The following is a 17,561-nucleotide window of genomic DNA, read 5'->3' on the forward strand; positions in this document are numbered from 1 at the left end:
ACCAGAATAGTTTTATTTTGTGAGCAACATAGGTTTAGTAAGATCACTGTCTTTAATAATGTTTAGTAAATATTTTGTAAATGCAATAAAACCTATTTGCAATGCAAATGCTTAAAATAAACTGAAAAGTGATGTTAAACATAATAGTGCATGAATAACATCTGTTGCTTTGTATTTAGTCAATTCCACTTTGGTCCTCAAGAGAGCACCATTTGCAAGTATGTATTTTCTTAAAAGAATTATGCCATTTTAAACTACTTTAGTGTCAATAGATGGGTGGGTTCAATTACAATACAAAGGTTTGTTAATGAGGTCGTACCAAACCTTAAATCACCTTCAAATCACCAAGGAGCTGCTGCAGGTCTCGTATTGTTTCAAGAGGGTTTGTATCCATGTGTGTGTAAATTTAAAGCACATACACCATAAAAATAAAAAATAAAAAACATTGCAAAATGTACATTGTTGTCATACTTAGTTTTCACCCCACTACTGATTAGAGGGAAAAGACAAAAGAGTGGAAATTTGAGGATACAGAACAGCAGGCCAAACAGATTGTGCATGTGTGCAAATAATCTCTTATCCAAAAAATCCATTAGAAAGGCTTGCACTAAGGTTTCTGATGTCAGTTTTTTTTTCTTACTGTCACTTTTGCCACTTTGAAGTCTGCTTTTGGAATTTCTGACATGATATTTTAATTGGGGTAAGGTATTACTTTACAGTTTGGCCATGCATTGTGGATGCAATGTAAGTTATATGCAGAGCACTGGCAGCATCACTGGATATCTACTGAGCTGACTGTGCCCCACCCCATGGGTTACACAAGGAAACACACATGCACACGAAGCACATGCTGCTATCATTGCAGGCTCCACTAGATGGTATGTTGTACACATGTAAGAATGAAAAGAACAAAAGAAAATTGGATGTAGCTTCATTCATGGAGGGTGGGTCCGATATCCACCCCAAATCTCAAAACCATACATGCATTTCATGTTTAACTGGCTAATAACTCCTAATAGAAAGTTGCAAACAATACAGTATCATAATTTGTATATATTTTTTTTAATATTTTGCATATGTAACTGTGGGGATATTTTGTATATGTAAGTGTTTTTAATATATTCAATAATACAATTTTGTAAAAAATCATTATGTACTTAATTCAAACTGAGACCGTTGTTCCTTTAGCATATGTGCTCAATTTTATGAGACAGTGAATCTCAATAATACATCAATAATAGACGTTTAAAATATTGTATATGGCAGTTGTATCTGTATTATTATGTTTTTATAGTTGACAACTGTTTTAGACCCTTATATGTGATATGTTATGAACCAGTCTTCAGATCAACAAGTCCCAGAAACATGTAGCGTTCGCTGGCAGAAATGGTTGAAGAAGTGGGTGGATGTGGATGTGTGACAGTGTTGAAATGGTTAAACGAGCGGCGTCTCCACCCGATGCTGGCCAGACGCTGTCGGCTGCAGGTGATAGTTCACTCCGCAGACCACGAGCGTTTTCCGAGGAAACACGGGGACCGGGGCGGTGTCTTGTCATACAGCTGTCAACGGAGTCGCCTGGACGGTGTCTTTTCTATAAAGTAATCTTACGTTTATAACTGAGAGAAAACAAGCACATCGAAATTACTCGCCGAGAGAAGTGCGCAAGCGCGTGCGCTACAACACAGGGAATTTCTACAATCTGGAAGGATTTCTCTTATCAGAAGGGACATTTAAAGGAAAGAGCATCGCTGTTCTGATTAAAAAACAAAACAAAACAGATTTTATGCGCTGTGGTCCTCATTTCTGAACCGTTTCTCATAAGATCCAAGCCTTCGCCTCGTCGTTGTCGATCATGGCATGGCCCTGTATCACCAGGGCTTGCTGCATCAACCGCTTCTGGAGTGAGTTGGACAAAGGTGACATTGCAGTGCCTTTGGTTTTCACGAAGTATTCAGATGTGGCCGAGGTGCAACATCTGCACCCTCAACCCAAACCATTAATATCACAAAAGCCGGTCATCGCAGAATCCCAGCCTGCCCATAGCGCTCATCAGGAGGCGTCGACCAGAGCGACTCACGCCGCTGCTGATGCCGCAGCATCAGCACCTCAAGACGGGTCAGGCGCTTCTGTGATGCGCCAGGATTTCAAAGCCTGGAGTGTGCGTCCGGAACGAAGCTGCAAACCCAAAAACGAGTATCACCCATCAAAGACTCCTTTCAACAACGTGACTCAGTACCAAAAAGATTACCAACCATGGCCCGTTCCGAAAAGAGGAGATCATCCGTGGATTCCCAAACAACCCACTCCTGCTGCACCTTGTAAGGCTGAGAGCAAGTTCTCCAAACAGGAGTTGGCCATTTCAGAGGTTGAAACCGGTGTGGAAAAATGTGAGATCGAAGAAAAACAACACGAAAAAGAGAGTAAAGAAAGGAGAAAGAAGTTAGACAAAAAAGAGCATGTGTCAGAGGGGATCAAAATGGAGCAAGATGTTGCTGTGGAGGGAAAGAGGAGGTCTGCTGCAGATGTTGTCAACAGGCAGATTAAGGAGGAGGTCACATCTGGAAGTTCATATAGGTAAATATAATACAAATCTGTTTCATTTTTATAAACTTTGTCATTGTTAAGTAATCCTGCTTTAATTGCCTGCTGGTGACATAAAATGCATGTCACAAATTCAGAGAAATGTTAACAGATATTAGAATGAAAAATATAAATCAGAAAATATCTAGCTGTTTTGAGATTATTGGGATTGGCCCATTCCCAGTTAACAATTTTTGCTGCCCAGAACATCCTGGTAAGGTTAGTTTTCAGCATCTGCCAACACTGTCATTGTCTAATCACTTTTACATCAATTTTTAGTAAATATTATATGAAACTCTTCTTTTAATTTCAGCAGTTTTGCGTCATTCTTTTGCTTTCATTTAATTGTTGCATTATGTATCTGCATTTTATCAGCACCATTATTTGTAATTCTGTTTTCTACATATCACCATTTAAAAACTCAGTCAATATATGCTCCTTTCAACTGTGTCGGCTGTTCTTAAAACTCATAAAGCCCATACATATTAGCAGACAAATATTACCTGATTACCATGAAATGATTAATTTGATAATGTACCCAAAATCAGCTCCCTTGTTGGGGGCTGTAATTATGTATATTCTAGTTTTGGGGGAACCAACCTTAGAACTTGGCATTTTAAAACCCCTCATTTTTACATCAATCTGATTATTGGGTACCTTTTCTTATTTTAGACCAAGATTCAGTATATCAGATCACTGCAGCTAATTACCTTATCTAAGCACAAGATATAAGGAAAGATTTAGATCCAGTCTTTGTAAAATATCGAGTCACCAGTGTAATTTCCTCTCTGTGGGTGTCTGAGGCTTTTTTTTTACACCAAAATATGTCGAGTCATTCTTGAGTTTTCAGATCATTTTGTGCACACTCACTCTGCATAAAGCTGTAATACAACACCTCAATGTCCCAATTAGTTTGCCCTGATTTCTTTACAAGGCATCTGTTTTGGTTGAGTAATTATGCTGAATATTGACTTTACTCTCTTTAAATAGGTCAGAACCTCAATTTTAGATGGCATCTTAATAAAGCATATACATTAACTCATGGTTGCTGATCTGTTATCTTTTGTCATATTATTTGTTTTCGTTTTCTCACAATGAACCATAAACCAGTTTTGATTACGCTATGATATGTATATGTATAATTATTTAAACCTAAGATTAATTTACAAAATTTCTGTTTCTCTAGTACGGAGTTCAAGGCTTATAGAGATGTCAAACCAGTGAAACCCATCAAAGCGAAATCTCAGTACAAACTCCTAGTGGAGGAGAAGACCAACCTGGAGACCAGTTACAGTGCCACCTTTAAAGGAGAGCAGGTCAAACCTCATGCCACAGACAACAAGCTGTTGGAGCGCCGTCGGATACGAAGCCTGTACAGTGAACCAAGCAAAGATTCCAGCAAGGTAGGATGCTTTCTCAGGTGCCCTGTTTTCTTACCATAGTGATGAACTCAGTAATTTCAGATATGAGGGTTATCATCAGAAACTTAATTATACTGTGAGAGGTGAAATTGTAATGCAAGATTATGAATTTTTCAGAAATATTTTATTAATATGAGGCTCCAACATCTGTCACTCTAATGGTATCAGTTCTGAGATAGAAAAACGAAATCTTGAAAGGATAGTTCATCCACTTATTTACCCTCATAACATTCCATGCAGTGTTTAGTATTATTTGTAAACTATTATAGTTCTTTTCAGATTTTCAGATTTCAGTCTAAGTAATTTTATGTGCTTTTGTCATTTTTATTAGTTTTTGTCAATATTTCTATATAGTTTTATTTTATTTTTATTTTTGTTTAATATTTATTTTTAAGTATTTTTAGTACTGCAATCTAAACTTATATTTCAGTTAGTTGTGGATGCAAAATTTCTCATTTGTTTATATTTAAGTTTTTCATCTAATATTTTATTTTATTTTGTTTTATTTCAACTTTATTTTAATTAATGAAAACATTTTTAATAGTTTTAGTTAACAATAACAACACTGACTGCATGACTTATTTTCTTAGGAGACGTTTTAAAGAATTGTACTGGTTGCTATTTGCCATGCCTTTAACCCCTATGGGTATGGGACTTTCCATTTTAAAAAAGAGAGGAAAAATACAAAAAGTGGCATTTGACAATCTTCCCAAACAGTGAGCTATTAACTGCTGTGACCAGAGTCTGTGAGTTGAATACGAGAACCAGATCAGTCGTGAATCATTCTAATTAGGTCAAGATCCGGTTAGAGGAATAGTTCACCCAAAACTGAAAATTTGCTAAAAAAGTACTCACCCTCTGGCCATCCAAGATGTTTGTTTATTCATAAGTTTGTTTCTTTATCAGAACAGATTTGGAGAAATTAGCATTACATCATTTGCTCATCAGTGGATCCTCTGCAGTGAATGAGTCCCAACAGCTGATAAAAACATTACAATAATCCACCAGTAATCCACACAACTTCAATCCATAAATGTGTTTTGAAGTGAGAAACTGTGCATTTGTAAGAAGCTTTAAAATTTCTCCAAATCTGTTCAATTAAAAAAAATGTCTAAATCATGAATGTCCTGTGATTGAGTAAATTTTCATTTTTGGGTGAACTATTTCTTTAAAAGAACGATTTGTTCACGGATCGGACATTGGGGGCTTTATTACTCAGAATCTCTTTCATTAGAAGATTTCGTATATTTGTGTTTTTGTATGTTAGTTTTTTTGTGTTCTAAAACATAAAAATACCATAATCTGTTGGCAGATATTTAAGAAACATGCTAAGTTAACATACTTGTTTATCTGAAAAACAATGCTACAGTCATTCTCCTTTGAAAATGTGTGTTCGGGGCCAGAATGTCGGTCTCTGTTTTGGTTTGTGAAACCCGCCCAGTGCCAGTTTACCCAATTGTATTTCGGCACCTGGGTTGCCAGTTGGCGGAAAACACAACGTATTTCATTTCATTCATCGTCAAGTGCGCTTGTTCCTGTTGGTGTCATTAATCTGGCAACCTGCTTCAAGTCTGAGGAGGAGGGGCCGGGTGAAAAAAAGCCTCTCCAATATTTTGAATTTGGACTGCAATTCCTAGTTCAACCACTCGGTGTCAATGCTACATACAGCACCTTTACGTAAAGTATTAAGATTTCCAGATTAAGGTTTCTGTCCTGAGTAGTACATTCTTCAAAATTTCTTCAGTCGTCTTTCACAGAAGAAAGTAATACTAGTTTGGAAATAAAAATAACAGAATTTTAATTTTTGGTCAAAAGATTCCTCTTTAATGTAAAAGCAAATATGTTAAACAAGGACCGTTTTTTTAGTGTTGATGTGCATGTAATGTGTTGATGTAGCCCCTCCCTCTCTCACTCTTATAGGACTGTTCTGACAGTGACAGCAGCTCTGTTCTGTAGTCAGGTGTGTTCAGTGATTCTTTTGGATAGCATGGATCTAGAGTATTTCACCATACAGCTGCACCATCACAGAGATCCTCAGTGGGACCAATTCTGATTAAATCCCCTTCACAATGAGGATTTTCTGAACACTATGCTTTTTTCTTTTGCATGAAACAATAGTATCTTCACTATCAAGAATGGCTCTATTTGGTTTCCGTTATAAGTGAATACAGATGATTTGTGCAGGGTTACTGGCTTCAGAAACATGGAGCAGAAGTGGTTGAGTGCCAAGAGATACTAATAGGGCTCCACTCCATTAGTATCAAAACTAAGCTCACATTGATCACTGTGATCATGCTATTGTGCAAGATATTTGGATGAAGCACAACATTGCTAGAATATGGAAACCTTGCAAAATAGCAGAAATCTTCCATCATTGGAAAGTAAAGGTAAACTAGTCACATATTATATATGCTATATAACTGTTGTGACAAATTTTGATAGCTGCTTTAAAGGACTTGGCTTAGACACAAGCTTTCATCAAAAATGACTGCATCTCTTTTTTTTGAGTATGCAGAACAAATCACATCTTGTTTTAAACACGTCATCTGCATCTAGCACATTCAATATGGTCGGAAAATCACATCCTAACACGTATTTCTGTCATGAGATACTAACTTGGATGCCACAGTACTAAATGAAACATGATTCACATTTTCAAAATTATTTTATTGACATCATTTTAAATGTACAGTGTGCACTGGAGGGCCAGTGATTGTGTTATGACTGTAAATTACACATTTCTCCTGTTTATTTATTTGTTTCCTAACTGTATGGCCTTCAGAAGGTCTGAGTGCTTACCATAAAGGTTTGTGGGTAAAAATGACAAACTACAATACACTACTGTTCAATACGGAGCCCCACACATGACATGCAAGAAAAAATAAATAAATCATGCGCACAATTTACTAATTTGTTCCCTCGATGTACTAAAATGTGCACACGGTTACTATTTCGTTCCCTCAATTTGCTAATTTGTTCCCTCGATTTGCTAAATTTTGCGCACAATTAAAAAGATTTAGTACATCGAGGGAATGAATTAGTAAATCATGCACACAATTTATAAATCGAGGGAACGAAATAGTAAATCATGCACATGATTTAGCCTACTATTTTTTTCCTGCATGCCATGTGGGGGGCTCCGTAGTTCAAAATTTTTGATGAATGCCATGTTGTGGGTTATTATTATTATTCAAAGTAACTGTTTTCTATTTAAAATGCAGTTTAGTCCTGTTAAGGCAAAGCTGAATTTTTCAGCTGCCATTACTGTAGTCTTCAGTGTCGCATGATCCTTCAGAAATCATTCTAATGATATAATTTTTTCATGATATATTTTTTCAGGATTATTTGATGAATAGAAAGTTTAACTGAAATATAAATCTTTTGTGAAATTATAAATGTTTTTAAAGTAACTTCTGATCAACTTGCTTTTTGATAGTTTTTTTTTTTCAGGATTATTTGATGAAGACCCCAAACTTTTGAATTGTAGTGTATATGGTAAAAATAATAAAGCATATTTATTTTTATGTTTATTTTTAAAAACAAAAAGGAATAGTTACATTATATATATATATATATATTATATATATATTATATATATATATATATATATATATATATATATATATATATCAGTTTGAAATAATGCATCAAAATGTCTCAATTTTTGTTTCTGTAGGTGGAGAGGCATAATATATCACTATCCAAGCCAAAAAAGACAACAAGCCATAGCAAAACAGTGAAAAAATCAAAGGAGAAGCCAATCCCTGGGAGTCAAGCTGCCAAGAAGAAAACCTCAGTGAGCAACCAGGAGCCAAAGCCAGAGGGAAGGGTCACCAAGAAAAGCAAAGAAATGATCAACAGACTAGCCGAGGCAAAAGATTAAGTGCACTTTTGTGTTTGGGGGGGTTGAGGAGGCTATAATACAGAATAGAGGACTCTCATCCCCTTGTTCATGACCTTACTCTAATGGCCCGACTCTGATCGTGTCTTTACCTATGTATTGTATTGGATCAAGGCTTGTCTGCTTGATTTGTCTTGACTGTGTGGCCACTGTCCAGTCTGTTATTGATCTATCTTTGCTTTTGCCCTGTGTCTGCTCCCTTTCCATATACATCAATAGCTTTCTCTGTGGCAAAGATGATTCACGGATCCTTGTTGCATGCTGCCTCTGAGCAAATGGCCAAATGCCTTATTATATAGGATAAGGTTTTTGCTTTATCTTGCATTCAAAAATATTTACTGCAAAAATAATGGTCTTTTCTTTCAAGCAATCTAATTCAATGTATTATGGACTTCATTTGAAATATATGGACCTCTCTAATTAGATGCACCAATAGCATTGCTCATACACTAAGATGTAATTTTTGTCACCACACATTTGGATTATAACAATGTTGTATTCCTCACAAATGATCAACAATGAACACTAAGAATGTCTTAACATCTCAAACTGCATGTTTAAAGGTTGTGTGACTGTGTTACGCCTGAAATTAGCAGTTAGGAGCCTCACAAGTCAACAAGAGTACCACGTTTAACAAATGAACACAATCCAGCTTTCACTTTTAAGCATCAAAAAGAGGATTTCAGATCTTTCGACAACAGTGCCAGTAATTTTTAAACAAACTGAGACATGGTCTCTCTTAAAGGTATACTTCACCCCAAAATGAAAATTTAGTCATTAATCACTTATCCCCATGTCGTTCCAAACCCGTAAAAGCTCAATTTGTCTTCGGAACACAATTTAAGATATTTTGGATGAAAACCGGGAGGCCTGTGACTGTCCCATAGACTGCCAAAGTAAATAAAAGTGTCAAGGTCCATAAAAGGTATGAAAGTCGTCGTCAGAATACTCCATCTGCCATCAGACGTGCAATCTGGGTTAAATGAAGCGACGGGAACACTTTTTGTAAGCGAATAAAACAAAAATAACAACTTTATTCAATAATTCCTTTGTCAACGGTCTCCTCTGTGTCTCTCCATATCACCGTATGCTGTGTATGCTCTTCTGTATCATCCACACCACAAGGATGCGCTGTTTCTACGTTTATTTAGCTTTGATTTGAAATAAAACAGTGCATCCTTGTGGCGTGGATGACACAGAAGAGTATGCACAGCATACGGTGATATGGACAGACACAGAGGAGACCGCTGACAAAGGAATCCCTGAATAAAATCGTTATTTTTGTTTTCTTCGCTAGTATTCTGATGATGACTTTCATATCTTTTATGGACCTTGACTCTGTTATTTACTTGGCAGTCTATGGGACAGTCCCAGGCCTCCCAGTTTTCATCCAAAATATCTTAATTTGTGTTCCGAAGACAAACGGAGCTTTTACGGGTTTGGAACGACATGGGGGTAAGTGATTAATGACAAAATGTTCATTTTGGGGTGGAGTACCCCTTTAAAGTGTTATTGTTACCATGTAGTGTAGAGCATTATGCTATGGAGACATATTTACGCTTAGCTTGCTCTGCTCTCAATAAAGCAACATTTAGATGTGCTCTCATATGCATCATGCTATGTAATAAGAGAATTTACTGATGTAAACCTAAAACTACCTGCTTTTCTTGCATATGCTGTAATATGGATGATTAAATTGGGAAGAATGCTGTTAAGCATACAGCTGAGGTCCATGTGATTGACAGACAGAAGCATGCCCTTCAAAGTCATCTGTATGTTAATCATCATTCTGACCCGATCTGGTCTGGATGGGTGAGAGCCCTCTCAGTGTAAATCTACAGCCTCTAGGTCCCGAGCTCCTCCTGGGTTGTCCTGCACGTGCTGTGCACACCATTCTAGGTGCTATCCTCAAGCTATGCTTTCCATAACAGTAGTGCCTGTATATTGAGCAACATAGGGCCATCAGATGTCCAAGTGATAATTCTAAGTGTGATGTGCTTGTGTTGTGAGCTTGCATTGAATGAAACAGATTAAAATCATTAAAGCAATACATTTGCAATGTGGTTTGTGATTTCGAAATTTCATGGTTGATAAATCTTGTGGCATCATGCTTTAATGGAAAATGGCCTCATGAAATATAAATCTTTTAATAGAACAGGAAATTGTAATTATTTATTTAGAACACACACACATGTATCTATATGTGTGTCCACAAATGTATTTAAAAAAAATTAAATAATATATTTTACACAAATCAACACATCTTTTGATTAAACAGGAAATTGTAAATAATTATTTCAAAAACACACACACATATCTCTCTATACTATACTATGCCATACTATACTATATAGCTACATATATATGTCCACATATGTGTGTGTATTTAAATACACACACACACACACACACGTATATTCATTTTTATATTTGTTTTATTGTATTTATTTTAGTTTTAAAAAACTGGTTCTTTGACTTGAAGGACTTTTCTACATATGACTGAAGCATACTAGAGGAATACTGATCCACAATTATTATTATTTTTTTTTTTAATTTTTAAAGAGACAAAATAAACTCATTTATGTGATGCTATTGATAAAACTAAAATAATCTTACACTTTAAAAACACAGATGGTGATGGTGGTGCTGCCGGCTGCCATTGTCAGTAAAGAAACATTGATGCACAGGACTCCAAGCAGCGGCTCAGTCGTCCTCACAAAATTCAATAAATAATTCAAGTCTCAGGCTCTGCATAGTGTTGGCTAATTCAAGTCACTGGACAAATACTGTTTGGGTGTGGTATAGTGGAGCTTCAAAGAAAAAATGTGAAAAGCATAAATGGAACTGTTCCACTGAACTCTTCATGTAAAACTCAATCAAATGTACACAATTTCACAATCTTAAATCCCATTACTTCTGATGATATTTGAATGAACATTGTAATGAATTCCCCTAACATCCTTTTTTTAATATATGAAAACATGTCCTCACGTGCCCTCCAGTGGTTATTTTGAGTGCTGTTATTTTGATTGCATTTCTGCCACTTGTTTTTCGATTTTGAAACATAAATAAAACCAATAAAAATTACATCTTTTGATTATATGCATATAACATAATACCAGTAACAAACTTTGCAAATTGGAAACCAATAATAAAATTAGATCATTTTATTTTAATTTATATACTCCTTTAATACTATTAATTGTATAATATATGTTTCTTCTTGTTCTGTTCCAAATAAATTGTAATGCACTTCCGCACAGTTGTAAAACTGTATTTACTTTAATCTTTCTGTAATTTCCCATGTCAGCAGAAAGATTCAGGCGGGCTTTTATTTTGTCAGTGACACGGAAACACACGTCACGACCTTCACCATCCTCTCAAACAAACAAATTACCCGCGTTCCTGTCTGTCTCCTCATCCGCCCAACGGACATTAAGTTTTAGGTGATTTACTTTTCCAAACAACGAAGCAGTTTTACAGAACAGAGTCCAGTTACTCAGTATATGTTAAGAATATGTCATTTTCCTTTACATTGATGCCTGAATGTGTGCGCGCGCTTCTGAGCCTCGACCAGTTAATAAAACTGAACTAGCAACTGATCCTCAAACCAGTCCGTGACTCGTTAACATCAGAGTAAGTGACTTTAATCTTTCATAACCTCTCTGGCACTATCACGGTGTTGTACTGAGATGTGTTAGCTTGTGTAGGGTGAAGTAAACAACAAGCCCTCGACCTTGTTTACATCTCAAGTAACGTAACTAAACGTTTGTTTACATCGCACGAGCTGACGTTTATAATGTTTTAAAGGCACGGTAAGAGTGCTGTCATCACCAAATCTAGTATCTTTAGTATTCTGATTTTTTTTTTATTGATGTAGCTGTTCGCTTTCTCAAAAGGTTAAGATGGCAAAAAGAAGAAATGTCTCTAAAATAGTGGTGGCGTGCGAGTGGGCATCATGCACTTTCAAGAGTCAAAGCATGGAGGAGTTGAGTGATCATATGTCTCTACATCTGAAAGAGCATCTTGGGGAAGGAGATGCAATGGAGGAACTGGGTAGGACATTGTAATGCATGCATAAGTAGACAAATAAGGCAGATCTTGAATGCAATGTCTGTGAAAACATTTGAATTGTTTTTAAATCGTAGTCAGTGCATATATTTTAGGATGACTGTGTCTGATATCTTGTCTGTTATAGAGGATTATCCATGTCTGTGGAGGGGCTGTGAGTTCCTGGCGATGGGAAGCCAGAGTGAGCTGATCGCTCATGCCCATTTCCACATCTTCCACAGCAAGCTGAAATACATTGGGACTCAGCTTCTTGAATCCCACCCCGAACTGCCTAGTTGCACTCAGGACCTCCACAGCAGCAGCCTAGTCCCGGATGTCTCTGAGGGGTTCGTCTGTCAGTGGCAGCACTGTGATGTTAGTATTGCAGCATCTGTTTTACTCTAAAGGAATAGTGTACCCAAAAATGAAAATTTGCTGAAAATTTACCCAGGCCATCCAAGATGTAGGTAAGTTTTTTTTCTTTTCATAGGAACAGATTTGGAGAAATCACTTGCTCAGCAATGGATCCTCTGCAGTGAATGGGTGCCGTCAGAATGAAGGTCTAAACAGCTGATAAAAACATCACAATAGTCCACAAGTAATCCACAAGTGTACTCCAATCCATCAAGTCCTCTATCTTTAATATTGATTTCTTGAGTGAAAAAATTAGGTCTTGTCTGAATCATTAGAGAAATACGCACAATTTAAGCGCTGATTACAAACAAAAACAGTCCTAAACAAATATGTTAGTGGATTTTGATTTGAAAGGACAACAGGGGATGGACTTTTTCCACTGGATGAAATGTTATTATCGATTATGTACAGGTATTTTCGGCCAAACTGATGGTTTAAGGTTAAAGATGAATATGTTATTTTTGACGGCACCCATTCGCATTAAAGGATCCATTGGTGAGCAAGTAATATAATACTAAATTTTTCCAAAATGTTCTGATGAAGAAGCAAACTCATCTACATCTTGGATGGCCTGAGGTTTACTACATTTTCAGCAAATTTAAATTTTTGGTTGAAATATTCCTTTAATTTCAACATTATATAATGAGCTTGTCTATTATTTATTTATTTTGGTTTATCAGAGTTCCTTTAACAACCCTGAGTGGTTTTACCGTCATGTTGACATGCATGCACACTGCACTGAGCTCCAGCCCCTTCCTGATCGACAGCAGGCTCTCTTCTGCAGCTGGTCAGGTAGGCGCTGAAAGCAGGAATGTTTCACCAGGGTTTCAAATGTTCCTATGTGAAACATTTTTGCTCTTTTTACAGGCTGTGATGCTTTCTTTAAAATCAAGTACCGCCTACGTGAGCATCTGCGCAGTCATACACAGGAGAGGCTGGTCGCTTGCCCCACCTGTGGCTGTATGTTCTCCAGCAATACCAAGTTCTTTGATCATATCCAGAGACAAGCAGAACCAGAAGGTCAGTTTATTTAGGATAGTTTCTCTTCACTCGCTGACCATATAGCAACTCTGATGTTTAAGAATGTCCATTAAATATCACTTAAGTCTGTAGTTGTTTTATAAAGACGTTTTATTACAGATTCTCTTACATGTGGACATTGTGACAAAGCATTTGCCAATGAGAGGCTGCTGAGAGACCATGTTCGTCAGCATGGTGAGTTAAACCTTGATAAGTCATTTAAACTTTTGAGACAGGGATAGACAATATATCAATACCATATCAGTTACTGGCTGACAGATTTAAAGGGGTCCTGAACTGCATTACTTATTTTTTTTTTAATGCATTTTTTAAGAGGTGCACTTATAATGCTACTATGATTTTTACATAAAAAGTTGACTGAATTTTCAAATTAAGGCATTTTCTGCCCAGATTTTAGCCCTCTGTTCTGAACGCTCTGTTGGAAGGGTGTCTGCTGTGAGATTTCAAGTGAAACGCTCGTTGCTATGATTGGCTGGCATACAAAATAAGTAGTACATGTGGAACTCTCTCTAAAAGACTACATTTTTACTATTACAGCTGTTGAGATTAACTAATCGTGAAAAGTGTTGATTATAGCATTATATTTAGATCTACTCCTTTCACAGATCTAAATATAAAGGTTCATTGTAGTAGACTGTTTAGAGCATGAATGAAGTGATCTTATCATTGCAACGCAAGTTTTGCGCTTTCACGAATGCTTTTATCTTAACTACCAATGCAAACCTGATGTTTATTAAGAGATTCATTGTGCAGTGTAGTCTGTGTAATTGATCATAAATTTGCACTGTGATTGATAGCTCCAGCTATTATAAAGGGAGCATTCTTTAATCGTTTTCTGTATATAATTTAATCACAATTTAAATAACGTTATTTTCATGCTACTAAGAGAAACAACGTGTAGCAGTCACTGGCTTGATTTGCTGATGCATAAACAGCATTAAATGATTTTGAGACAAAGAACATCTGTACATGAATCATTACATATAAGAAATCACTGATCGCAGATTAAGTGTTGGAATGAACACAGTTACTTACATGTTGTGGTAATACTGTCGGATCGGTGTCTTACAGTAAAAGTGTTTGCAAAGCCTGCGCCGAAACTGTGACTGATTTACCAAAGAATCCACAGTGAAATGTACCAAACAAACAAATAATGCTCTACTGAGACATCCACACAGTTGAAAATAAATAAGCACTTTTCTATGATTAAAATTCTTTGGAAGGTAATGGTATTTTTAGTTTGATGATCCTGCATTGCTCTTCTCTCCTTTATCTCACTAACACTCCAGTGGGTGGCGCCAAAGGCACAATGATCTGATTCTGCAGAGGTGGTCTTTCGCTGCACTATTACGTCATAAAGTGGCAAAATCTGAAACGAGTCGTTTTCAGAGCTTGGTTTCAATAAAAGCTGTTTTTGGACTAACGAGGAAGTTTTGAGCTCTTAAACTTACAGGATGTTTTTTTTTTTTTTAATACTAAAATGACCTCAAAAGATTGAGGAAAATTAGATTTCTTAATTCATGACCTCTTTAAATTTATTGGATATGAAATTGTGCATGCACATTTCCTGATTTTACATTTAAATTACATTATAATGTAATTTACATCGTACATTATAATGTAATTCTAAAATATAGAGTTTAGTTTTAATGTTCTGTATATTTTCTTTATTTATTTAGGCAAAATAGTATGGAATTTTAATATCAACTATAGGATGAAAATAATTATCAGCTTATGATTATTATCCAGAATGCCATGCATCCCTAAATTTAGGATGCTTTATAAAAAATAGACATATTCTGAAAAATAGTATTGTTCTTTATAGATGCTTTGTATGTCATGTCATATTTATTTATATACTGCTTTATTCAGTACAGATTGTTTCAAGCAGCTTCACAGTTATGAACACGAAAATAACAGTATTTGATTTGATTATTTTATGAATGGTTTTAAAGTATTGTAAAACACAGACAGAAAGAAAGAAAAAAAGCACAGATGAACAGCAAAAACAAAAAACATACAAACAACAAAACAGCTGAACTGCCTCAGTAATAAATACAGTTGAATTGAGTATAATTGAAAATAACAGTATTAATAGTGTCTTTATTTAGCTCAGTTCAGTTTTGTTTACATTCAATGTTGTCAGCAGTGTTATATATATAAACCTCAGTTTCTTCTACCCTTTTTTTTTTTTGCAGTGAATCATATAAAATGTCCTCTCTGTGACATGACATGCACGTCCCTTTCCACCCTGAAGATCCACATCAAATTCCGTCACTGCGATGAGAGGCCCTTCCCATGTGACTTCTGTGAGAGCAGGTGGCTGCCCAGAGTTTGCACACGGTCCACATGCACTCAGTGAAGTACTGAAGAATACATTTCTTACATTTAATGGTTTGTCTCCTTACTTTTAGCTTCAAGAACCAGCACGATCTGCGGAGACACATGGAAACACACAATGAGGGAGCAGCATACCGCTGCACAGTAGAGGGCTGTGGATACACCTCACGCATGGCACACACCATGAGCCAGCACTATAAACGAGTACATGAGGTCAGCCAGCAGAGGGTGCTATAACCTCAGCCATGTTTCATGTTTAAAAAAACTTTTTTGAGCTATGCTGACAGCATTTGATTCAAAATGTTGATTAGTACAGGAAATCATTTTGGGACATCCATACCGAACTATGAAACTAGTGTCATAGTGTTTACTGACATTGTTTGTGCAAAGACTGAATTGTGTCGGTAACAAATAACCAGGTGTTTATTTATTTTTTTTTAATTTTCAAGTTTATGCACTTGTACAGCTCAAATCAAAATCTTTTCTACTGATTAATTTTAGTGCTTTAATAATAAGCTTTGCATTTCTGCTTTTTTTTTTCCGCTTACCTTTTCATTTATATACATTTGTATTATTATTTAAATAAAAAAGTATTAATTTGTTTTAATTTTTTAGTGTTGATGTGGTCAACCTTAAAATAACGTATGATATCTGTCTGCAACAGGACAACATGGTTCCGAGGTATAAGTGTCATCTTTGTGACAAGACCTTCTCTTGGTGTTACACTCTCACCCTCCACCTTCGAAAGAAGCATCAACTCAAATGGCCATCTGGACACTCCCGTTTTAGGTATGCAATTAATAGTATCTTCAAGTGTATTTAGCTGATTCGTAGCTATTCATTTGCCTTTGTTGACTAAATATTGCTTGTTGAACAGGTACAAGAAGGATGAGGATGGGTATCTGCGGCTCAACATGGTGCGTTTTGAGACTGTAGAGGTTACGGAAGAGTTGATCAAAAACATGGCTGAAAAACGCACCCCTCGCAAGGTCTCTGGTTCAACTAATCACTCCAAGGAACCCATGCTGCATCCCGACAGCGGCAATAGCACTCCCCAACACTCTTCCTCACCCTCCTCTCCTTCCTCATCTTCCTCAACCTCAGAGCTCCTGGAGGGTACTGACAGCAGTGGATTAAAAGGTGATGAAACATCTGTGTATTGTGTGTTGAACACTGTGACTGAGGTCAGTGGGGATCCAGAGGAAGTGGCCCAGCCCGGTGGGCCATCAGGGGCTGTTAGAGCTCTGGCTGCAGTGGCTAGAGGTCTAGGAATGGATGTGGTGTAATCTCATACCTATCAAATGCAGTTTCATCAGAAATAACCTGTGTAAGAATACACAACCTGTTTAACCTCAATAGATTAAACATTTTTCATTAGATCTGTGTTTTTATAAACTAAAATGCAAAGTTTAGAGGATGTTGTATGCCATCATTTTTTTTTTTTTTTTTTTTTTAAGCGTTTTGCAAGTGTTTTATTTTAGGTTTTAACATGATCTCAGGTTTCTAATACATATTTGTACATTTATTTCCTGAAAACTTTTTTTTTTAATAAATTTTATCAAAATTTTACCTTTGATATTTCTAGCTCTGTTTTAAAACATTGACTTTTGCTTTTATTTTTATAATTACCAGGAACAATAGGACGAGTTTTTGAGCATAAATAGCTAACATCTAATTAATTTGTGTTGATATTTGTTGAATGTTTTGTATATTGTGCTGTATAATTGTTCCATTGTTTCCTTACTATATTTGTAAATAGTTGTGTATTTTTTAAAGCCCTTTAGTTTCAAATATATTGTTAACATTCAAAAAGA

At 36.2% G+C, this 17,561-nt stretch overlaps 2 protein-coding genes across 3 annotated transcripts; both read left to right on the plus strand.

Annotated features, from left to right (window-relative positions):
- The first annotated feature begins 1,261 nt into the window (after positions 1-1,261).
- On the plus strand, positions 1,262-8,411 carry LOC109078490 (microtubule-associated protein 6-like). Of its 2 annotated transcripts, XM_042771102.1 has the most exons (4): positions 1,262-2,574; positions 3,767-3,983; positions 5,922-5,961; positions 7,678-7,738. In XM_042771102.1, the coding sequence occupies exons 1-3, from the start codon at positions 1,853-1,855 to the stop codon at positions 5,955-5,957; spliced, it is 975 nt and encodes a 324-aa protein (XP_042627036.1). In that variant the 5' UTR covers positions 1,262-1,852; the 3' UTR covers positions 5,958-5,961; positions 7,678-7,738. The 2 variants fall into 2 exon arrangements, with proteins under 2 accessions (XP_042627036.1, XP_042627035.1); XM_042771101.1 differs by lacking the exon at positions 5,922-5,961 and having other exon boundaries at positions 1,272-2,574; positions 7,678-8,411.
- Positions 8,412-11,249: 2,838 nt separating this feature from the next.
- Positions 11,250-17,559, plus strand: LOC109078494 (histone H4 transcription factor-like). Its single transcript, XM_019093768.2, has 10 exons — positions 11,250-11,538; positions 11,802-11,958; positions 12,101-12,327; positions 13,047-13,158; positions 13,234-13,386; positions 13,507-13,581; positions 15,606-15,726; positions 15,822-15,960; positions 16,412-16,536; positions 16,625-17,559. Exons 2-10 carry the CDS (start codon positions 11,808-11,810, stop codon positions 17,031-17,033), a joined length of 1,512 nt encoding a protein of 503 aa, XP_018949313.2. The 5' UTR covers positions 11,250-11,538; positions 11,802-11,807; the 3' UTR covers positions 17,034-17,559.
- The last annotated feature ends 2 nt before the right edge of the window (positions 17,560-17,561 follow it).

The sequence above is a fragment of the Cyprinus carpio genome, chromosome A15 (genome assembly GCF_018340385.1).
Source record: "Cyprinus carpio isolate SPL01 chromosome A15, ASM1834038v1, whole genome shotgun sequence".
In the NCBI taxonomy this organism is placed as follows: Eukaryota; Metazoa; Chordata; class Actinopteri; order Cypriniformes; family Cyprinidae; genus Cyprinus; species Cyprinus carpio.

Excerpts from the sequence above, each read along its gene's own strand:
- LOC109078490 (XM_042771101.1), top strand. The coding sequence starts at position 1,853 with ATGGCATGGCCCTGTATCACCAGGGCTTGCTGCATCAACCGCTTCTGG. Across the intron at positions 2,575-3,766 it reads ACATCTGGAAGTTCATATAG|TACGGAGTTCAAGGCTTATA; the intron begins GTAAATATAATA and ends CTGTTTCTCTAG. Across the intron at positions 3,984-7,677 it reads CAAGCAAAGATTCCAGCAAG|GTGGAGAGGCATAATATATC; the intron begins GTAGGATGCTTT and ends TTGTTTCTGTAG.
- LOC109078494 (XM_019093768.2), top strand. The coding sequence starts at position 11,808 with ATGGCAAAAAGAAGAAATGTCTCTAAAATAGTGGTGGCGTGCGAGTGG. Across the intron at positions 13,159-13,233 it reads TCTCTTCTGCAGCTGGTCAG|GCTGTGATGCTTTCTTTAAA; the intron begins GTAGGCGCTGAA and ends CTCTTTTTACAG. Across the intron at positions 16,537-16,624 it reads TCTGGACACTCCCGTTTTAG|GTACAAGAAGGATGAGGATG; the intron begins GTATGCAATTAA and ends CTTGTTGAACAG.